Raw genomic sequence first — 24438 nt, 5'->3', positions numbered from 1 at the left:
AGAAAGGAGAAACCCTGCAGTGTATGAAAAAAATGGACTAGCACGGGTCCAATTTTAACCCATTAAGACCGGGAACGCTGCATCTGTGTAATTTTTTACGATTTCTTTAGCTATTCAAAAATAGTAGATATTCAAGCTCATGAGCTTGTAGAACTGTTTTTCTTTTTTGAAAATGTGTCCACATTTTGGAATATAATATATATTATATTTTTTAAAGCGAAAATTTTACTCAAATATTTGCCTCTGGGTGGTCCCTGGTACAACATATTTTATTGGGGGTCCACGAGGGGAGGGGTCCGTGGCCAAATACAAATCATTTTGGGGGGTCCTTGACATGAAAAAAGTTTGAGAACCACTGATATTATAGCAATATGAGTTCAAAAAAACTGTTTTAGCTTTAGAAGACATTTGTAGATTTGCACAAGTTTTCATGATTTTTCAAAAATAGCAGATCTGCAAGCTCGTAGCGTGGCACTTGGTATGAGCTTGTAGATCTGCTATTTGTTTAATAGCCAAAGTATAAAATAATGGTTTAAGTGGTTACACAGATGCGTTCCCGGTTTGAACGGGTTAATCCACTCTCCGAGTTAAATTAACACTCAGGATTTTATACGGTGTGCCGTGCGGCACCGTTTCCGTGGGGTCAGCGCACACCTTCTTGAAGCCCCTGTTTTCAATTACCATCCCTCACAGGTAAAGTAATAGGCCCATATGAAGATAAAAATCATGCCGTTTTCCTCCCCGGCTTGAAATCAAAAGGTCCGGTTTCACGAGGCCGTTTTGCGAAGCAGGTAAATGGAGAATGACAAGGCTTTCATGTCGCTGAAATGGGGATACCCCCATCAGCCACCCCCTTTCATGCCTCTGTGAAGGTGTTAAAATGAGGAAACCTAGCTTCTTCTAAGCCATAAATACGAAAAGGAGAAAAAAAAAGAAAATAATCTAGACCCATCACAGCGGTGCGGGCCTATTTTGAATCCCTATAGGAAAGAAAAGGGAGAGTACTCGTGTAACAGAATCGAAACACGGCACAGGATGAAAATCATTGCCTATTTCCCACAGAGGCTCATGAAAAATGCATTTTTGTCGTGGATAATTTGATAGTTTGCATGCAGAGCTATTCACAGACATAGCCCTATAGATTCCGTGCAGATTGTATAACAAAAATGGCGTGGCCTAGATAGCAATTTTTCCACCAGGCTTTAGCTCAGATTTCCACAAACAACGGGTCACTGTGGATTAGCCCGACTTCAAGTGTTGAGGGCCAAAGAGAAAGACAGAGAGAGAGAGAGACGCCAGACCCTAAAATAGACATTTCCCTATTCTCTAATACTTAAAAAGTGATTTGGCACCCTGGCATGTGGTTCACAAAGCTGTTCCAGAGAAGAACCTTTGTTTGTTATTGCTGATGTTGCTCGGACATCCGAGATTGTTTCCGTCTTCATTGGATCGTACTCATTCAATCGATCTCCGAACCACAGCGAACCTGGTGTCCCTATTTTGGGCATGTCGTAATAGGCCGGACATTCACAAAAATAGCCTAGGCTTATATGTTTGGTTTATTGCTTGTATGCTGGTGTTGCGCAGCGACAATAGCAGATGTACAAGCTCACAACGTGTCACGGAGCGCTGCATTTTGGGCTTGTAGATCGGCTATTTTCCTTGTACGATGGTGTCACACGCATGAGGCTCAAACCTTTAATTTGCTGTTGTCCGGACCCACGGAGCCCATGGAATTGTAGGTCATTTCCAATTTTAAGTACTTTTACTTCTACTCCACTACATCGCAGAGGCAAATATTGTGCTTTACTCCAGTACAATTATTTTAAAACTTTAGATACTAGTTACTTTGCAGATATATAAATTATCATATTATAAAACATACATTTACAACTTCATTTTATACATAGGCTATTTGAAAATAGCTGATCTACAAGCTCACAACGCGTCGCATCGCGACGCGTTGTGAGCTTGTAGATCAGCTATTTTCAAACATTTTTGTACTTTTACTTTTGGTACTTTAAGTACATTTTGATACCAATACTTTTGTACTTTTACTCAAGTAAACGTTGAATTCCGGAATTTTACTTGCAACAGAGTATTTCTGCAATGCAGTATAGATACCTTTACTCAAGTAAGAAATGTAAATACTTTTTCCACCACTAGTCACGACAGGTCACCTATTAGGGTGAGGTTAAAAGGCCTGCTGTATACAACATAATCTTCCATTTCTTCAAGAACTTCAGTGATTCATCCGAAAGGTCGCTACTTGGCTCACCCCCCCTGTCCAACGGTTCCTTTAAAACGTCGAAAGCTGTCGTAAGCAACCAGCTAGACTGCTTTACTAATGCGAGCAGTTGTTTATTTTCCCAGGGGAAAAAGTTTCGCTATAATATTTTTGATCCGCTTTGAACTCTTGTCAGATGAGCCAGCTGACGAGCCCCGAGGGGCCCGCTTGCACCAGATAGCAGCTGCTTTTTGGAGATGTGAACGCCAGCAAATACAGTAGTAGTCATATGTCCCATCACGCCCTTATTTCGTGAGCCAAATACTCCCGTTTCAACTCATTATTTATGTGTCTCTCTGTGTCTTCTTTTTCTCTCCTAAAATCTCTTTATAGCGTGCGGCCGCGGCTTCTACAAGTCCTCGTCCCAGGACCTCCAGTGCTCCCGGTGTCCGGCGCACAGCTTCAACGACCGCGAGGGCTCCTGGCGCTGCGACTGCGAGGACGGCTACTATCGAGCGCCCTCTGACCCGCCGTCTGTGGCCTGCACGAGTAAGTAATGCCGCTGTCGTGAGGTGAAACGCTTAAACAGGAACGTGCCCACACCCACATAATTTCAAACTGGAGTGGAAGAGTCTAAAAATAAAACCTTGGATTAGTCGTAAACTTCCCCCCAGCGTGTCTTCGTAATTATGTCCACCAGGCCTTTGCGTGTCTGTTCTTTGTCGCTAATGACGAGCGGAGCTATTTGCCATTTCCCGTGCGAAGACAAACGCAATTATGGTCGGCAGAAGGCAGGGCGGGCAACCCCTGTGTCACTGTGGCATTTGTCCTGGCTGGAAAATGGCGGCTGTGGTGACAGCCATCGAGGACGGGCCTGTGTAAACAGTGCTTTGTGTAAATTTTTTTGTGTTTGTCTCTGTGTATGACTGCTGGACAACTTTTAACCAGGGAACGGTAACAGAAACATACTACCCCCCTTTGAAGTGTTCGTTACCACACATTCTCCTTTTGAGTTGCACGGGGAGTAGAGCCTTCTGCTCCGGCCACACACACAAGACTGCGAGAGCTGTAAACACACATTTCTGTGCTTGTTTATTTTCGGCAGTAATTGCCTGATAATGTATCGCACGGGTCACCCACCTCCATGGGCATGGCCAAGAAACTCAGGGCTGTGAGAGTTTAATAGATTTGTAAACAAATGTTAAAAGCAAAAAGAGAGACCGGATAAAATAGTAACTCAGATCGCGTTAGTCTGATAGCCGGGATCGAATCACGTTGCGTGAACCCACTTAAAAACACCTCAAATGTTTGTCTCGACCGCTCGTGCACAACCGAATCCTCAGCGTTAATGTATCTCTGAGAGTCGGGCCTGTTCTTATATGCCCTCGGATTTAAATTGGCATTGAGGATTTGCACAGCGAGTGTTGTCTCGTCAACAGGGCCTGGCCCACGTCGTGGGAGCCCAAGCCTCCCTTCTCCCACACACAGCAGACAAAGTAGGCTAACTCACAGCGGTGCTGAAGCTCTGTGAGAATACGAGATCAATTGGGTGTGTGCGTTCGTTCGTGTTTGTACACGTGCGCACGCATGTGTTTGCGTGTGCAAAAAAAAAAGGAAGAAAGAGAGCAAAATGGGGAGATGCCAAGCAAGCATGGTAATTTATAGCATATGGAAGTTGACTGCCGTACACGTGTTTACTCAGAGGAGTGAAACTTCTGTGTATGGCGAGGTGGAAATAGAAGTCACCTGGGATACGCTCTGTGCTGCAAAGCTGCCACTGGCCTCGGGCCGATTTAATGGTGTAAAGGTTATACAACAATGATATCTTTGTTGGCAATGGCTGCCTGTAAAACATTGTGTTTTACCCTAGCCCCTGTTCTGGGCAATGGGCATGTCACAATAGGCGAACGTTTAGCAAAAATAAATTGAACATTTGGCAATCGCCTATTTTTTCGGCAAAGAGATTTAGTGTAGAGGGAAACAAGGAGGGGCCAACTACAGACCCCCCATGGGGGGACCCTGGTCAACAGAGTATAGGGGTTTATGTGGTCAATGTTGAATTCACACCAACAGCGGTATTCCACTTCCGCATTCTGAGAAAACAGGATGGTTTCAACAAAAAATGCTTAGCGGAAAACCGCCACCGCTGTTGGTGTGAATTGGGCATAAGGCTGTTTTTTTCTCCCCCTGCCTCTGTTCCTGCCTGTGTGTGTGTGTGTGTGTGTGTGTGTGTGTGTGTGTGTGTGTGTGTGTGTGTGTGTGCGTGTGCGTGTGCGTGTGCGTGTGCGTGCGAGAGTGTGCGTGTGTGGTAGGTAGCAGGTGTTTGTTTTCAACTATAAAATAACCAATTTCTCAGTTTAGTGTCCTTGTGGAGTAATACATTTCCTTGGGGGTGGTATAAAATAGAGGAAATACATGATGAATGAACCCAAGTCTTCCAAAATCAAATGTGGGACTATTTATTAAAAACAATATGTGAGATAGAGGAAGGCTCCAGACACAGTAACTTTGACTTAAACCTCAACATTTCCTGTGCTCTCTCTCACCAACGCACTATGATCCATTAATGCATTAGGCTGATTCCATCGCTGCACTTTCAATTGTACCTGCCACATTTTTGGGGGGAAAGGCTAAAATGTTGTGTTAGCATTACTGGAGCATAATTTAAATCAGCGGGTGCACCTTGCACTCAACTTGCAAACTGTGGCTGCTAGGCTGTGTCCCATGGTTTCTATTAGGAATGCAAGGCATGTTTCGGGAGCTATTTCGGGGAAAACTGCATTTAGCAACGTTTCCCCCACCAGTGTCTGTTGAGGAACAACAAACTGCCTAAGTACATTTCTAAAATAACAAAGCATCCCTCTAGGACATTATCTCCTACTTTTTCGTAATAACTACTTAACCCAGTTACCTTGCCATGTGACACAGACAAGGATATAATGCAGGTTAAAATAGTATAGAGTCATTTTTGGTGACAATGACCACCAGACAAGTTGTTTCTCTGTGTGTCCTCTGGCTCCGTACTCTGTTGAGAATCACCTTGGGGGAAACTAGTGCAACAATCTCCTTGTAGTTGCAGAATGCACGGCTCAATTCATTTTCATTAACCAATAGCCACTTATGCCCTATATAATATTCTTTGTTGTACAACAAATAGCGAAAATAGCCCATCTACAAGCTCACAACGTGTCTGTGAAAATATGAAAAAATGCCCAAAATACTGCAGGGACACCAGTGGTTAACCCATTAAGACCTGGAACGCATGTGTGTCATGTTTTGATTTGAGCTAAAAAAGCATTATTTTACACTTTGGCTATTTTAGAAAAATCGTGAAAACAAATCTTTGAATATATATATTTTTAAAGCGAACATTTGTAACTCAAATCTTTGCTTCTGGGTTCCCTGGAGCAACACATTTTGAGATGGGGGTCGGCGGCCAAATACATATCATTTTGGGTGGTCCTTGACATGAAAAAGTTTGAGCACTACTGATACAGAAACATAAGTTTTTTTCCAGAATACTGTTGGGATTTAGAAGACATTTGTAGAATCAGCTTCAGGTCTTTTAAGGACCTTGTGCTATTCTATGTAAATATCTGTTTTTACCTTATTTCACCTCCCTGTTCACCCTCATTCGCAGAATTGCTCTGTGGCTTTTCTACGCATGCATCTCCCTCAATCATTTCCCAGAGTCCCCCATGTCAGTAAGACCAAACAGTATAGTGGCCATGATTTGCTCTCTTCCAAGCCCTGATCTATAGCGGGTGTTGAGCTGTAATTGAAAATGAATTTGCACCGGCTGAACAAATAGCGTGATTGACAGATTTTTGAAATAAGGGGGGGGGGGGTCAGAAAGCTACCATATCTTAGGCCTTGGCCAAACAGCGCGACAGATCTCTGGCTCACGAGGATTACGGATACGTGTGTGCGCGCGCGCGCGTGCGTGCGCGTGTGTGTGTGCGCGTGTGAGTTCGTGAGTGTGTGAGGCCGAGATTTGAGCCGAAATTAGGATGAAGATGTTACACGGGGACACAGGGAAGAGATAAGCCAAATCTGTGCTGAATAAAAAACACGGGGAAATAAGATTCCATTGTTTGTGGGATATTTGCTCACATCATTCTCATGCAAATCCGCGAGAGAAAGGGGACATAATATAGGCCTGTGTGGGGTGAGCTGCTGGAAGCCTATAGGCACGTCGTCTCCAGTGGCGGAGAAGAGAGAGGGGAGAAGCACAGACTTGGAGTTGTTGTTGACAGTTTCGGGGAGTGGACATCAATCATGCAACAGCTGTGTGCGCGGCGGACGGCGCTTGCATGCGGTCTTGAAAAGGGCAGTTGTCAGCCTGCTTCTCTCCAACCCCGACCCCCCCACCCCCCCCATCATGTCCCCCCCCGCTCAAATATGCCACCTCAACAAGTTGACATCCTTCAGAAGGGTCCCGTCCGTCCCGCTCATGCCTATAGCGGCCGCTTGAAGGGATGTCAGAAAGGGGCCTTTTCAAAAAAATCCGAGATATCCTTCTCTCTCATGGCTAGCGTTGCTTTGCTGCCGCCGTCAACGTCTGATTGTTAATGCACGCCGACCCTCGTTGGGTTTGTTTTATTATTTAAAGGAAAAGTCTGCGTCCCACTCGCCTTTGTATTCTTTGTCTTCTTTGAGGAAGACGGTAGGAAAGTTGACAGGGGTGACAGCACAGGGCAGCGGTTCTCAAACGGTGTGTCGAGGCACACTGGTGTGCCGCAAGACCAAGGCCAAGGTGTGCACTGGGATTTTACCTGACGACAGCCGACACGTTGTTGTTATTTTTTGACCGCTCTATTATAAAATGGGGATTTTGTCACAACCATACATTATTATCACGATATATATTTGCAAAAAGCTATTAATTATCTTTTAATTTACTATATCAGCTCTTTGTGCGCACTTATTCCCCAACACAGTGGCAAATTATATAGCATAAAAATATGACCAAATAACCACTTTCAAGCTGGCATCCCTATTTTAGACAATATATAGACAATAGACAAAAAAAAGTATTAAATTAAATTGTTATTTGTATTATTATTATTATTACTTATTTATTCATTTTGTACACATTTTCTAAAATAGTAAAAATAGCTGATCCAGCAATTAACTATTTTAGAACATTTGTGAAAGTATGAAATATGGCTTAAGTGGTTGAACTTTTTATTTGCCATTTGTACTACTACAAATCAATGTTTACAGAGTGATAAGAGTTGATAACACTTGTTAAAGAGGCTATGTTGCACAGATACGAATACTAGGTGTGCTTTGAGATTGAGATAACGTTTGCAAACCACTGGCACATAGGGTATGCAGAGCACACCGCTTCAGATAGGAGGGGGGTAGCCAACCTCATGCAGTGTTTTACCAGTGCCACAAAATGAGTGGCGGCGAGGTCAAGGGGTCAAAGCGCGTATTTGCAGAGTGCAGATTACCACATGGGTTGATTTGAATACCGCTCACCCCCGACTGCCCCTCTCTCCCCCTTTTCCAATTAGAGCACGGCTAGCTAACAGCCTGTGGAGGACCGAGGCAGTGCCGGAGTACCTCTCAAGGCAGATAAGCGTCTGATTCTTCTCTCCCAAGCTTTTGGGTTTTTACTCGGTTTCTCACACAAACTCTGTGCCGAGCAGAGAGACGGGGCTTCACATTATGTCCTAAAAAAGAAAGACAAACTACCGCTCTTCGGTAGCTTATTAAGACGGTGGTAATTCTGTGTGATTGAAGGCTGTGTGTCTGCCTGGGCCCGAACTTGTTTGTTCAGCAGCAAAACCACAGGCTCAGCTGGAGCTTGGAAGAATACGAGAAAAACAAAAGCGAACACGCACGCACGCACGCACTCACGCGCACACGCACACGCACACACACACACACACACACACACACACACACACACACACACACACACACACACACACACACACACACATGGGTGAAACAGTGAGTTGCAGGATCATGGTGCAGGAAGTCAGAAGTCATGTCCAGTGACAAGTCTAATCAATGAGCTACTAATAGTGGCCCTCAATTTCTCCTTTGGTTCAGTCATCCTTGTGATTCATTAATTGACTGACTGACTGATTGACTGATTGACTGATTGACTGATTGATTGACTGATTGATTGACTGATTGACTGATTGATTGATTGAATTTGTTTTGGTTATTTTCTTCTTCATACATTATCTGCATTGCAGGAGAAAAGTGTGTAGATGCTTTTAAACAACATATCACTACCAACGGCGAGGATGGCCGTATTGCTTGTAGCTGTTTCTGCAGAAGCAGAAAATGGCAGCTTCATCCAACAATCAATAATTTATCGCTATTTTAGACAATGTTAGAATATGTTGGCCTATAATAACATGCCCCAAAATAGGGACACGAGGAAGAGTAGTACTTAAGTCGGTCTGTTAGTCTTTATACATATTTAACAAATGAAAAGTATTAACAATAGCTTATGACTAAATAATAACTACATTGAATCCATTGGATCACAGGTCCCTTCTAACATTTCCTGAAATTTTTGTTTTGTACATACAAGCTTTCCACCCGACAGCGACGATATACAGAGAGTGTATATATACACACACACACACACAATGTGCTCCCTGTATACAGTATATTCTTCACGCCGTTCACACATACCGTCTGCACTCGCCCCCACACTCCTCCTGGCCCATGTGGTGGCAGCGTTTGAGAGCGAAGCTAGTGTGTGTGTGTGTGTGATTGAGACATTTTAGAGACTGTGGGGGCTGGGGAGGACTAATCCCTGAGATGAAACTTCACCGGGGGGTGAGAGAGAGATAGAGAGAGGCAGAATATGAAGAAGACGGTAGGCTAGTGAGAGAAAAAGAAACAGAAAAGAAGTGGGATATAGTGGTGAGCCCCTGAGCTATAAGGCTCAGCAATTAGAAGCCAGGGTTATACTTAGCCGCACGTGGGTGTCATGTCACGCACCGAATATAGCAGATCTACAAGTTCACACCACGTCAGTTGTGACAACGTGTCAGACGTGGTGTGAACGTGCAGATCTGCTGTCTTCAGTGCGCTACACTAGCGCAATTAAGTCTAAATCAAGCATGACAGTGAGTGAGTTTGAGGATGTGTCACGAGCAGTGGTGTAAAGTAACTAAGTACATTTACTCAAGTACAATTTTGAGGTACTTTTACTTTACTGGAGCATTTCCAATTGTCTATACTTTTACTTCTACTCCACTTCAGAGGCAAATATTGCACTTTTACTCCACTACAATTATTTGAAAACCTTAGTTACTAGTTACTTTGTGTATAAATTATTACATTATAAAACATACAGTAACCACTTTAGCCCTATTTTATACCTAGGCTATTTGAAAATAGCAGATCTACAAGCTCACAACATGTCGCATCGCGACGCGTTGTGAGCTTATAGATCTACTATTTTCAAACATTTGAGTACTTTTACGTTTGGTACTTTAAGTACCTTTTCATACGAATACTTTTGTACTTTTACTCAAGTCAATTTATAATTACGGACTTTTACTTGTAACAGAATACTTCTATATTGCCGTATTGATACTTTTACTTAAGTAAAACATTTGAGTACTTTTTCCGCCACTGGTCACGAGTTGAGGGAGCAGGTGTGTGTGCTTGTGAGTGTACAGTATGTTAGTGTGTGTGTATGTGTGAGTGTGAGTGTGTGCGTGTATTTCCTGAGAAACAGTGGAGGACGAGCCAAGAGGAGGAAACATGGCGAGGAGGAGGAGGAGGAAGAGGGAGCAGCTCCCACGAGCGTCCTCCTGTCTGACTGCACTGTCTAGAAAACAAAGGGCAAAGGCCTCAGGTCACAGAGAAGAAGAAGACTCGCGGGGAGGGTCATTCGAATCTCATTTCCTTCCCACCTCTTATTATTGCAGAAATCGGCGGCTTTGATCTCGTGACACCCGAGTCCAAAATGAGAGCGGGCGTGAGCCAGATGAGATCGCTATCATTAGTAACCATAGGCCACTGAAGAAAGTAGCACAAAAGAGACTAGAGGGCTCTGTGTGTGTGTGTGTGTGTGTGTGTGTGTGTGTGTGTGTGTGTGTGTGTGTGTGTGTGTGTGTGTGTGTGTGTGTGTGTGTGTGTGTGTGTGTGTGTTTTTCTGAGTGTACTTGCATGCACGCGCGCATGACATGCACATGCACGCACATGAGAGTGGCTCAAGCGTGTCGCGGGGTTCCAAGGCCGAGGTTGAGTGTTGCGCGGTTAATTCTCACTTGCCTCCACTTCACCTGCCACAGGTGTTTTTTGTCACAGTAATCTCGACTAAGGTAGTGGTTCTCAACATGTGGGTCGGGACCCCCTTGGGGGGTCCCCACATGATTTTGGAGGGGTCACCAGATAACAGTAAATTAAACGACTTTTTAGACCTTTTTAATACCAAAAAAATGTAATAAAAGAAAAAAAGCAAAGAAAAAAAGGAATATACTGTATAAAAACTGGCTTAAAACAATAACTGGCTTAATTAATTAAACATTGCCTTAATTGTCAAATAATATAAGAAAGAGGCAACAATTGTGAAAAATAGCCGATCTACAGTACAAGCTCACAACGCTTCGCAGCGCAAGGCGTTGTGAGCTTGTTGATCGCTTGTAGATCGTGGAACCGAGTCAAACTAAAAGTAATGCTTCAACTCCTACAATTCGAAGTGCTTGTCAGGGTGGGGGGGTCCCCACGGTTCAAATATGATTATTTTGGGGGGTGGCGGCCTGAAAAGGTTGAGAACCACTGCTCTAAGGTACCCCCCCCCCCCCCCACACACACACACACACACACACACACACTAAGCATGAATAATATGGATGGATATGTCGTTCCAATTCGTTCTAATAGGCAGGTTGAGGCCAACGAAAACACAAGCGTGATGTATTAATGAGTCCTGAATATCTGCCTCAAGTATTTCTTTTGTTGCTTTATGCATATTCATCATCCATTTGTAAGTTAACGTGACGAATTTAACGAGACGAGAGGCGCTCCCCCTTTCCCCGAGACTCAAAAGCGTGTTTCATGTGAGAAATATATAGGACATGTTTAGTCTCCTCGTGAAGGAAGTGAAGATGTTTTAAAAACCAGTCCATAAATGAAAGAATACAAGTCATAATCTTTACTGCGTTTAGGGAGGAATAAAGCACGCGCTCAATTTCATTTCTATCAACATCTGGGCACCATAAAGAAAAACCAAAAAGGCCTGGAATCCGAATGATAAAAGGAGCCATTTGTTATTCATTGTTTTATGAGATGAGCTAATCTCTGTAGCCATTATTACATGAACGTTTCCAGGGGAAATGGTCTGTGTTCCACGACTACAGTTCTGGGAACTATTGGAATTGGTGGTTATTGCACGTCAAGTATTATTCTCTATGGCAGCTATTGCAGAGGCAATAACGGGGGGTTTTAAGCTTGTTCATAAATTCGCTGGTGAGTCAGACTCTCTTTCTCTTCATTTTTATATATCAGTACTTTTTTTTTTTTTTTTACAAAGACGTTAAGTTTTAGTGTCTTTTCTGTATGATGTATTGAGAAGAAAAGCCAGTAAACTCCTGGTGGGAGAGATATGTACATTTTGGGGAGGATTGAGAGAGAACGTGTGCGTGTGCGTTTGTGTGACAGACAGACAGACAGACAGACAGACAGACAGACAGACAGACAGACAGACAGACAGACAGCTAATCCCCTAGTCAAGACTCATTTAACAATGCCTAAGACATCTCAATCATTTCAATAATGGCCCACAGATTGTATGCTTATTAAATGTCTCAAAGTATCCTCCGACTGCACTCCGTCTGAACGATTCAACAACTGCTATCACTATATAAATAAAATGTAACTCCTTCTAGCTGCGATGTGTTGTGAGCTTATAGATTGGCTGTATTTGGTGCGAAAACTAAGAACTGTATTAGTTGTTACTGCGGCTTGCCCCGTTTCGTAATGTTGCTGCAACTTGGGAACTGTAGGCTGCGTTACAGTTATAGAACAGTCATTCTGATCTCCTACTTATAAGTCGCTCAGAATAAGGCCATCTATTAACCTGTTAAAACCAGGAAAGCATCTAGGCTATGTCATTTTAGATTTTAGCTATGTGTATAGCACATTGGTTCTCAAAGTGGGGTTTTATACTTTGGCCCTTCAAAAATAGCAGATATACAAGCTCATAGCGCGTCACTACGTGCGGCACTATGAGCTTGTAGATCTGCTATTTTTGAAAAGTAGTGCAGATCTGTGCAAATCTTCGAAAGTTTGTTTTAATCCTTGACATGAAAACGTTTTGAGCACCACAGATAGCAACATACGTTTGTCAGAAAACTGTTTTGGATTTAGGATGTAGAATACATGTTTAGAGTTGGCCTCATGCAGGTCTTAAGTGGGTTATATGCCTAAACTGGTATAGGCTCTATGCACAGCAGCCATAGTATCACTTCCTTCACAGGTGTTAATGACGACTCTGTTCCATTTAGTGCAATCTGGGAACCCAGAACCAAATGAGAAGGAAAAACAGCGCCCTCTGCTGTTTGTACTATCTCACTTGGCTCTGGGACAATGACGATGTAGCACCCGTGCGCAAGGAAACCGGGGTTTTGGTCTGCCTTCAGCGTTTCACTTCCGGTGGTGCGACTATGTTTTCATTCCCACTAACAATATGTCTACACGGAACACTAACACCACTTCTCCCAGAGAACATGGATCGTTTTGGTTATAAGCCCACTTGTTTCTATGATAAAAAAACAAGTTAAAATGTGAATATCTTTTCGTGGTTTTGTCTGCTCCGCGGACGCTATTGTTAAATTAGTTTCGGTTGGTTTCGAGTGGGGAATGATCGGCGGACACGTAAATCCCGGCCACTACATTTGATTGGGTAAAGCGCGGCCTGCTTCCTGATCTGAAGGCACGCCCACTTGTAGCCCAGTGTGTACACGTTATGACGAACCTTCATGACAGATTCCAACGCAGAGCAGAATTTGTTCTTGAGAGATTACATTTAGTGTAGCACAGTGGTTCTCAGACTTATTAATTTCCACGTCCCCCATAACTAGTTACACACCCGTAAGAGGCCATTTGGAACCCCCCTCAAGGAACCATGAGGGTCCCTGAACCCCAATTTTAGACCCCACTGGTGTTGCAGTGTTTCCAGTGAGCCAACGTGCACAACATCAGCACCCTGACTCTGTTTGACCAGAATGGAACAGAGCCTTCATTAGCATCATTGGCAACACCTGTGAATTTCTTCACACTATGGCTGCTGTGCATAGAGCCTATTGTAAATTGGCTGAGATGGTAAACAGTAAACACAGAACTTCTAACATGTGAACGTAGTGTAAAAAAAGAAAAAGAGTGCAGGGACATGCATGTACAGCACGTGGTGATGACTGCCAGAAGGGGATTTTTTGGAAGTTGCACCGCGGCACTGTTTTTCACGGTGACTCATAGAAGATGAAGCTCCTCGACTTGCCCTGACATAAAAAAATAAATAAAGCACAGTGTTGCATGAACTATGAGAGAGGAATGAACGAACGCTCCCCATGAGATTCCGTGTTCCACCACATTGTTTTATTTTATCGCACTGACCTTGGCACCGCCTGAGTTTTTATCTTACTCTCTGCATACCTGGACTACTTCTTCCTAGTAGTAGTCTTTTATTTTATTTCTTTATTAATTTATTTCCATAATTGAGTGTCAGTGTTTAAATCTGGCTGGGTGGGGACGAAACTACTGTAGGCGGGGGAATTGGAATGCGTACGTTGGAACGCATACAGATCCTCTCAATGCACACGTGCGTGTACACACGCACGCACGCGCATGCACACACACGCACACACACACACACACGCAGTGAAACTAATGTATGCGTATAACCGTATATGCCTTCTGTGTTCTTGCACATTCCCCATTGCTTGCTACTAAAGATACCATACAGTAACTTGCATTAAGAGGTATATCATACCTACTATTCTACCTGTAGTTTTAACTTTAATTAGATCTTATCTATAATGTTCTTAATACATTTTTTTACTTCATTGCATCCAGTATTATTATAATATCTTGTTATATTGTATTGTTGTGTTAGCACAGTCTTTACGGAACATGTCCCACCAACATTTCGCTGCTTGTGCCTGCATGAGTGCGAGACAAATAAACCCCTACGCATGCACGCACGCGCACGCACACGCACACACACACACACACACACACACACACACACACACACACACACACACACACTTCGGGCGTTTCCGTCCATCTAACTCAAGGTCTCCCTCTCTCTCTACGCTGTGTGTCTCCTGAAACAGGGCCCCCCTCGGCGCCTCAGAACCTGGTCTACAACATCAACCAGACCACGCTGGGCCTGGAGTGGGGTCCGCCGGCCGACACGGGCGGCCGCAACGACGTCACCTACAGGATTATATGCCGGCGGTGCAGCTGGGAGCCCGAGGAGTGCGTGCCGTGTGGCGGGAACGTGGGCTTCCTGCCGCAGCAGTCGGGACTAGCGGACACCTACGTGACCGTGGTGGACCTGCTGGCCCACGCCAACTACACCTTCGAGGTGGAGGCCGTCAACGGGGTCTCCGACCTCAGCCGCACGCAGAGGCTGTTCGCTGCCGTCAGCATCGCCACGGGGCAAGCAGGTGAGGGGCTCCTTCCATGCTATATGCCGTGCATGACTTGACCCATTAAGACCTGAGGCCGATTCTACAAAAAATGTCTTCTAAATCCTAACAGTTTTTTGTGAAAAAAACTATGTTATATCAGTGGTTCTCAAACTTTTTCATGTCAAGGACCACCCAAAATTATATGTATTTGGCCGGGGACCCCCATCTCAAAATACTTTGTTCCAGGGACCCCCAGTAGCAAAGATTTGAGTTGCAAATGTTTGCTTTAAAATATATATATATTGAAAGATTTGCACACATTTTCACGATTTTTCAAAAATAGCAGATCTACAAGCTCGTAGCGTGGCACTCGGTGCCGCGCTACGAGCTTGTATATCTGCTATTTTTGAATAACCCAAATAAATCTAAAATGACACAGATGCGTTCAAGGTCTTAATGGGTTAAAGTCTGGTGTCACCCGGCGGTGGGTTTTGAACTCGCCGCCGTTAACGGCTATATAAGGCCGTTTCATTGCCTTTTCTGTGGTCTCTGGTGGGCTGCCTGCCGCCGTTTATGAGCGAGTTATTGTGGAGGAAATGTTATTTCTTGACAGAAACACCGATTTTTCTGTTTAGGTTTAAGTGGACAAGGTCCTTTTCCCGGTGTAAATGTTTATTATGGCACCGTACTTGTATTAAATATGGCCGTGTGTGGAATTAATACATGTCCCCAGGTTGTAACGGCAGCATTAGAATTTAATAGAAGCAAACCTCTCCCTTTGCAAACCACCTTAATGATGCTGCATTAGCATTAATGACCGCCCTTTGATTTGATCAATAACATTTCCAGTTTGCATATTACCCAAATTAATTAAATGTGTACCAATATCAGCACTACAGTGGCAAACGTTATTAGCACAGGCAATAATAACGCCGACATCACGCCGTTCGTTATGGGAAGCAGAACGCCGCCTGCGGGGAGGGGGGAGGGGGGTTCTATTTGATAATTAACATGCAGTATTTTGCGGTGACACACTCCTCCAAAGGTTGTTATGGGGTGCTTACAATCTCTGTTTTTATTTTTATTCATTATGCCAATGGAGCCACAAAACGAGATTCCTCTTTCATGCTCGAGCGTCCGTGAAACACAGGTGACCTCAAAGGCCACGTTCACCACAATCATTAAAAGGCGACTGCACATCGAGCCCTGATCTATAATTACTTGCCGCGCCGGTGTGGCGCGCCAGAAATTGCTGATCTGCAAGCTCACAACGCGTCGCATTGCACCGCGTTTTGAGCTTGTAGTTGTGTGCTATTTAGGTGCACGACACTGTGAGCAATCGAGTTTAAATCAGGGGTAAACTTGGGAGAGGAAGAGAGAGAAAGAGAGAGAGAGCGCTCTTTTAGCATTCTTGCAGGCTAACAGCAAGCACTCCTTTCCTTGATGATTCTACTCATGGTTTCTGTTTTTTATTAACCTTCAGGGCTGCACGATTACGGCTAAATTAATAATTCTAATTATATTTGCTCAATATTGCGATCCCAACTATTAATCACGATTTGTTAGTTTTTTTTGTGGAAAAATATGTTTTTATAATTGTTTAAGCACTTGAGCCCTATTTTATACTTTGTACTATTTTATACTTTATACTTTGTTACGTTAGTGTTCCGCAGTGAAAGTAGCTAACAAGCTAACGAGATGTGGCAAACGTGCTGTGAGCTTGTCATTCGTCTATTTTCGCTATTTTTGAAAATCTTCGGAAATTCTCACTTATGATGACTTGCCCAAAACAGTGACACCAGGTTGCCTTTGTTGCTGCTCACTTATGTGTGATTTAATTGTTCCTCTGTGAGCCTATGTTGTCTGGGGAGATGGGTTGTGCTGTGTGCATTGCTCTGGTTCTATTCATCTTTGGTGAGGAGACAATGGCAAAGGACAAAGGGTAACAGTTGACAAAGGGTAACAGTTGACCAAATAAGGTCTTCGAATGAAGTGCCAAGTTTCGCGATTAGATCATTGTGAGGGCATAAAAATCACGATTTACGCTTATTCTCAGTTAATTGTGCAGCCCTGCCTTTCATCGCCGCTGGCACAGTGGCGGTGTTGTCATTGACATTTATCCTCGTGTCACATTTCCAGCTGTGCGTTAGTCCGAGGCTTGTTTGTGTTGCCATTTTCTCAAGGTCAAAGTTTAACGCCCATCTCCCCGGTGACATATTGTACGATATATTCGCAGTCATGCTGTCCTTTTCTTTTCTTTTGCCACATGTGACAGAGAAAGAAAAGTCAACTTTCTTCTAGAATTATCTAGACTGTGTGACAGAGACAGAGAAAGAGACAGAGACAGAGACAGAGACAGAGACAGAGACAGAGACAGAGACAGAAACAAGACAGGCAGAGATAGAAATGGCAGCCAGAGGGACAGACGGTGGGAGAGAAGAGAAAGACACAATTAGTGCGTGAGGAGGAGGAGAGAGGAAAAAGAGACAGAAGAAAGAGAGAGGGAGAGAGAGAGAGAAAATTGAAGCCCATTGGGTGGATGTAGTCTGTGTGTGTGTGTGTGTGTGTGTGTGTGTGTGTGTGTGTGTGTGTGTGTGTGTGTGTGTGTGTGTGTGTGTGTGTGTGTGTGTGTGTGTGTGTGTGTGTGTGTGTGTGTGTGTGTGTGGGGGATGATGTATGTCGGGTGGCACGGTTCGTGACAGAGACACGCAGAGGGGTTGCCTAGCCAAGGATACAAGGACATTGGGGGTGGGGGATGGGGGAGGGGGGGGGATTGGACAGACAGGAAAAGAGCAAGGAAGAGAAAAAAAAACAATTAGCACATGCTCTTTCAGAGTCACTTCTAATTACCCGTTGTGGCACGCTGACAACACCGCGATTACTCCGTTAACCCGGCAAAAATATTTAAGTCGTCAGCCACACTGTGACATACTACAGCAGCAACGCTCTGCCCAAAATGGCCGCCGTGTTTATTTTCTCAAGGAAGTGGCGCCACTTGAATTTTTGCCCACGTGTACACAAAACCAAAAGTACTCAAATGCTTTACTTAAGTAAAAGTATCAATACTGAAATGTATAAGTACTCCGTTACAAGTAATAGTCCGGAATTACAAAACTTACTTACAAAAGTATTGGTATCAAAATGTACTTAAAGTACCAAAAGTGAAAGTACTAAAATGTTTGAAAATAGCAGATCTACAAGCTCACAACGCGTCGCATCGCGACGTGTTGTGAGTCGTGAGCTTGTGGTTAATCTATGTTTTACAATGTAATAATTTATATCTGCAAAGTAACTAGTAACTAAAGTTGTCAAATAATTGTAGTGGAGTAAAAGTACAATATTTGCTTCTGAGATGTAGTGGAGTAAAAGTATAGACAATTGGAAATACTCCAGTAAAGTAAAAGTACCTCAAAATTGTACTTACTGGTATAGTACTTGAGTAAATGTACTTAGTTACTTTACACCACTGCACAAAATCCCCAAGCCAGGTTTCTGAGTACGTGCGGACGTATTATAGCCGACCGGACGGATACATAAGCCTGATCCTGAAATGTTACAACTTGAATCAGTTGATGTTCTGTCATTGATACCTTTTTTTTAGCGATTGGACATACAAGATCCTACAAACAGCTTGTAAAGCAGAAATATAGGCGCGACGACCCTATTATGAGGAAGAACAGTGCGCACGGTGCAAGATGACATGAGCGCGAGTGTGTCACAATTTACAATTAAACAACAATAACCAAATCATCGTAACGACTACAGAGTCCAGACGCTTTCCGTGATCTTCGACACGAGTTTTAACAAACGAGGCCGCTTTGGCAGCTTATGCTCAAAGTATTTCATGCAGAATAACAAAAGGTTGACACGTCATTTGGCTTCAGCATGGGATGCAAAAAATAATCAAATGGGTTATGGGTCGTTTGGCGCGGCGGCGGGCCCTACGTTGATTGCTCGTTTTCCATCTGGGGGCCCTCCAGAAATGTGCCCCGCCCTGCCAGGAGACCTTTTGCTCAGTGATCTGCTCAGGGTGTCCAGTACTTCCTAGGCCGTTAACCCCTTAAGACCGGGAACGTATCTGTGTCCTTTTTAGATTTATTTGGTGCTGCGCCATGAGCTTGTAGATCTGCTATTTTTTTTAATATTGTGAACAATTGTGCAAATCTTTGAATGTTTTTCTCTTCAAAGCGATTTTTTTTACTCAAATCTTTGCTTCTGGGGGGTCCCTGGAACAACATATTTTGAGATGGGGGTCCGCGGTCAAATATATAATTTTGGGGTCCTTGACATGAAAAAGTTTGAATGAAAACCACTGATATTATAGCAAAACATACTTTTTTCTTCAGATTTTTTTTAGGATTTAGAAGACATTTGTAGAATTCCCAGAAGCAAAGATTTGAGTTCAAAAAGGTTTGCTTTAAAAATTGCTTTAAAAAGATGCCATGATTTTTTTTTTAAATAGCAGATCTACAAGCTCGTAGCGCGGCACTCGGTGCCGCGCTATGAACTTGTATATCTGCTATTTTTGAATAGCCAAAGGAATCTAAAAATGACACAGATGCCTTCCCGGCCTTAACGGGTTAAGGGAATGCTTGAGTGCTTTGTAATTGGAACGTCGGAGGTTTCCTAAAACAATCGTCCATTCCGAGAAAGGCATGCGCGACCGCTCATTAGAAGAATGACTGCATTATTAAACCCTTTAGAGCTCATCATTCAGCATTGATTAACCTTTATATTTTTGCTGGTAATGCAGTTTAGGCGCCCCTCGAGCAAGTGAAAGAGGCATTTAAAAGGACATTTATTGGTAGAAAAATTGTTGTTTTATTTCTGCCTGCGCTGCACACAGTCTCGCACATATCACCACTAAACTATCATTTTCCCATGAGGGATAACAAGACAGTACGTATAGTAACGTTTGTGTCATTATTATCTCCACCGGGCAGATATAATGTATTTGCCGCTGTTTGTGGGAGTGTCTGTGTTTGTGCACGCTGCCAGTAGACCAAGGAAGGCACTCCACGCAAAAGTTTTCAAACGGGCCTGATGGCAGTGGTGTAAAGTAACTAAGTGCATTTACTCAAGTACTGTACTTAAGTACAGTTTTGAGGTACTTTTACTTTACTGGAGTATTTCCAATTGTCTATACTTTTACTTCTACTCTACTACATCTCAGAGGCAAATATTGTACTTTTACTCCACTGCAATTATTTGAAAACTTTAGTTAACTAGTTACTTTGCAGATATAAATTATTACATTATAAAACATACGTTAACCACTTTAGCGCTATTTTATACTTAGGCTATTTGAAAATAGCAGATCTACAAGCTCACAACGTCAACGCGTCACATCGCGACCCGTTGTGAGCTTGTAGATCTGCTATTTTCAAACATTTTAGTGCTTTTACTTTTGGTACTTTAAGTACATTTTGATACCAATACTTTTGTACTTTTACTCAGGTACATTTTTAATTCCAGACCTTTACTTGTAACAGAGTACTTCTACATTGCAGTATTGATACTTTTGAGTACTTTTTACACCACTGCCTGATGGTGGCGCTATACCGGGCCGCTTTACGTTTTGGCCTGTAACTCTTGAGCCGTAGGTCGTACAATCAAAATTCCCCTTTCCCTGGATACCCTTGGATCAGAACGATGATCATTACCTCCCCATTAGGTCACACCCATTTCGGCCTAAATTTACTAGATTTTCCACATTTTCAATTTCTTCAAAACACACGTTTTTGCTACTGCTCCTGTCCATTTTGTCCAAAAGTGCCCTGTCTATTGCAGCTCATCTCAGTGAACTGAAACATAACAGAGCCTCATTGAAGAAAAACCTCCGGCATCGTACTTCACACGGTTTCAAATTACTTACATCACTGGGTTCCCAACGTGGGGGTCTGGGGACACTGAGGGGTCAAATGGAACCAAATGGACCCGTTACACTCTCAGAGTTAAATTAACACTGATGATGATGATGATGATGATGATACTACTGTGTAGATTGGGACCCCCAAGAAATCAATATGGTTGAGTCCCTGGCATATCTTTTCAAATGGGGGTCCGTGGGCTAATATGTGTACATTTTGGGGGTCCTTGACGTGAAAAAGGTTGAAAACCACTGACCTAATGCATATCAAACTGGGGTTCTTTGAAGAAAAAAAAAGGCTGAGAACCACCGGTTTGCATTATAGTAAAGTGACTCTGTCTTGTCAAGAATTCCCCGAAAAACCAAAACATAAGCGTTTTTTCAACCAATGCACTGTAATGAACTCTATGCTGCAATGTTAAGATGCTGTTATGTAGATGCTATGGGGGGAGGGGTGGAAATGCCCCTTTTAAAAAAAGAGCATCTTCTCTCCCTCCGTCGCCTTCACCTCCTGCATGATAATCAGTACATGTACATAGTATCAGGGGAACGGGGGGTGGTGTGTGTGTGTGTGTGTGGGGGGGGGGGGGGGGGGTGAACACAGCGTTGTGTGAATACAGATGGTGATCCATCTGATGAGGAATTCACACCTTCCCCTAATTATACCAAAGGAAGTGTCTGGAAGTGCGGCTGTGGGGCCTACGTCAGGGTGCTGAGTGCTTATTGTTCCCGGATACCTAATTACCTCTCGGCTCGGTCTTAAACGACTTTAAGTAGCGGCTTGGAGTTTCGTATAAGCTTGATTTCTTCGGCTCTTCCCATCCTTCTCTCCCAGCAGGTGAATGGAAATGTATAATCTCCATAATGTTGGTCCCTTTTTTTTGCTTAGCGCTGAAAGTTGAGTGTATATTACAGGGTATTTTTCAATCAGCGCCCTATTGTGAGTTTTACAACGGGTGTATAGAGACTATATCTGAGGCTCAACCCTCGCGCTCTGCGCAAGGACTTTGTCAAGGAAGTACACTTGTACACAAGGCCCTTTTTCTTCCTTCCCAACAGGCCTGTGAGTGGCCATCGCTCATAGAATAAGTATTACTATTTATTCAAGTGAGTGCATACTTCATTGCGGACCCTGAAAAGTTCCCCTTGGAGAAGAACCCCAAATAATGTCTGAATTGGCTATGGGACTGGCTTCCGTGCCCCTGTGTTTGTGTGTGTGTGTGTGTGTGTGTGTGTGTGTGTGTGTGTGTGTGTGTGTGTGTGTGTGTGTGTGTGTGTGTGTGTGTGTGTGTGTGTGTGTGTGTGTGTTTGTGTGCGTGTGTGTGTGTGTGTGTGTGTGTGTGTGTGTGTGAAACGGGTCGACAACAGGTGCAATGAGTATAATGTGAGGTGTGAAAGAGAGAGTGAGCACCTGTGGAAATGGATTTTGACCGGTGGTATTAGCCGGCAGGACAAAGCACTGCTACACACAGATAGCAGCTTGTAGCATTGTCGAGGCGTGCGCTGAAGTATTCACACGGTCTTCGCATTGGAGTCCGATTAGCAAACACCGGTTGTGTTTTTTTTCCCGACTTTGCCAAGTGCATTATTTACTGTAGCTTGTAGACTTGAATTTGGTGCTATATGGATTGACATTAAATGTGTTGAGAATAACCTTTTATAGTATTTCCCACAAAACACAAAGAAAACACGTTATACTGAATTAGTCCTCGCAGGCACAGGGATGCTGAAAGCGTTTCGACTTTAACGGGAGAACCCATTTGAGCGAGACGTTTATCAGAACGTCAAAATCAATGAGCGAATTTAGACATCACCGTCTCCCTGTTTATTTATAGCGCTCTCACATCTTTTTTTGTTGTGCGGCGCTCTCTGAACTTGTGGTCCCCTCAAGTACAAACCTACTTAAGCATTCAAAGCGCACAGCCAGGCTATTCCCTTAGCTAAGATCTTCTCAGTGGAAAGAAGAAAAAAATGAATGCATTCAGGCACACACAAGAATGTAAGCTAAGCATTTTTCTTTGATCTGGAAAAGCCTCTCTGTCCTTGCTTTGCGTGAGAAGAAAATATATCCCCCGCTTTTTTCGACAGCATTGTTTGGCTGCAAGTCATTTTATCCGCTACTCGCTGTCACTTATATCTGCCTGGAAGTGTTGGGGAAAAATAAGATAACGGCGTTTTTCGCTTTAGTGATTCGATAATTACTCGCCTGTGTAAAACTCGCGGATAAGTTAATACTTCCCCATTAGTCCCGAGAAGAAAGTGTCATGGAAGCCTCCATTGATGGGTGTCCATGCAAGCGGATAGCCCCCCCACGTCTCCCCACGGTAATGCCACACCACCACTTTATTGACACTTTATCACCTCTAAATGGATATTGGTTCAATACATTTGTGAAACCAACACTTTGGGGAACAATAAGGCCATTGATTTATTCCATTTTGTGCTCTAATCCGTCATGGTGGCCTTAAACAGAATGGATTGATTGATTCCAAGCGGTCCCTGTTGACCACTGCCAGGCAAGTGTAATTTTCTAGTTAACCCATTCAGACCGGGAACGCATCTTGTGTGTCATTTTAAGATTTCTTAGGGCTATTCAAAAATAGCAGATCTACAAGCTCATAGCGCGGCACCGAGTGCCCCGCTATGAGCTTGTAGATCTGCTTGTGATTTTTTTGCAAATCTTTGAAAATATATATTTTTTAAAGCGAACATTTTTAACTCAAATCTTTGCTTCCTACTATCAGTTTTTTTATTTTTTATTATGTTGCTATAATATCAGTGGTTCTCAAACTTTTTTCATGCCAAGGACCACCCAAAATGTTGTTCTAGGGACCCCCCAGAAGCAAAGATTTGAGCAAATCTTTGAATGTATAATATACTTTTGAAGCGAACATTTTTTATGTTCGCTTCAAAAGTATATTATACATTCAAAGATTTGCACACATTTTCATGATTTAAAAAAGGAAAACAGCAGATCTACAAGCTCTTAGCGCAGCACTCGGTGCCGCGCTTGTATATCTGCTATTTTTGAATAGCCAAAAGAAATCTTAAAATGACACACGGATGCGTTCCCGGTCTTAATGGGTTAAGCGGATCGTCCTTTGTAGCATTTGTGGCGCGGTTTTACGTTACCTGGGAGCCCATTCTTTCCGACCCCCCCCCCCCCCATCTCCCCCGGCTCCGCATGGCCCTCGGTAATTCGATGAGAGAGAGAGCTTGGGCAAAGCAGTAAGATTCAACAGCTGCAATAAAAAAAAAAACACAGTGGTGGTCTCCGCTCGCCCGCCCGCTCCGAGGCACTTAACCTGTAGCTTTTTCTGTAAATGCCTCCTGATTTGTCTGTCACCCAATCCGTCAGCAATGAATAATTTTCATGGAAGGTGCACTTTAATTACTTTCCCATTTAAATGGCATTATCGTGGGCCTATCTAGGTAATTAATCTCACCAAGTATCCTGTTTCAGGCTCTTTTATTGCTGGCAGACGAGCGGCACCCTAAATCCCCGTGAATGTGCCGTGGTTGAATGAGCGCCCCCCCCCCCCCCCCCCCCCTCGTAGGAAGCTCCTGTTCTGCTCTTTCTCTCTCTCTCTCTCTCTCTCTCTCTTCCCCCCCCCCCCCCCCCCCTGACCCCCCCCATTCAGTTGGTCCCTATCACAGGCTTTTTAGACAACGACCATGACAGAGTTCCCTAACCTTTTTTCTCTGGATTCAAACAACCT

The 24438-nt window shown here is 43.6% G+C and overlaps 1 protein-coding gene across 4 annotated transcripts in view; it reads left to right on the top strand.

The window, feature by feature from the left end:
• epha7 (eph receptor A7) overlaps positions 1-24438 on the top strand; it is a 112983-nt gene that overhangs the window by 23657 nt on the left and 64888 nt on the right. For all 4 annotated transcript variants that reach the window (XM_080454175.1, XM_080454173.1, XM_080454174.1 and 1 more), the window contains exons 4-5: positions 2621-2776; positions 14551-14886. In XM_080454175.1, coding sequence (XP_080310301.1) covers positions 2621-2776; positions 14551-14886 — 492 coding nt within the window. The remainder of the gene's footprint in view (positions 1-2620; positions 2777-14550; positions 14887-24438) is intronic.

Source organism: Gymnoscopelus braueri (genome assembly GCF_963280865.1).
Source record: "Gymnoscopelus braueri genome assembly, chromosome: 16".
NCBI lineage: Eukaryota > Metazoa > Chordata > Actinopteri > Myctophiformes > Myctophidae > Gymnoscopelus > Gymnoscopelus braueri.
Note: the sequence above shows the minus strand (reverse complement) of the source record. Positions and strands in the feature narration are given on the sequence as shown.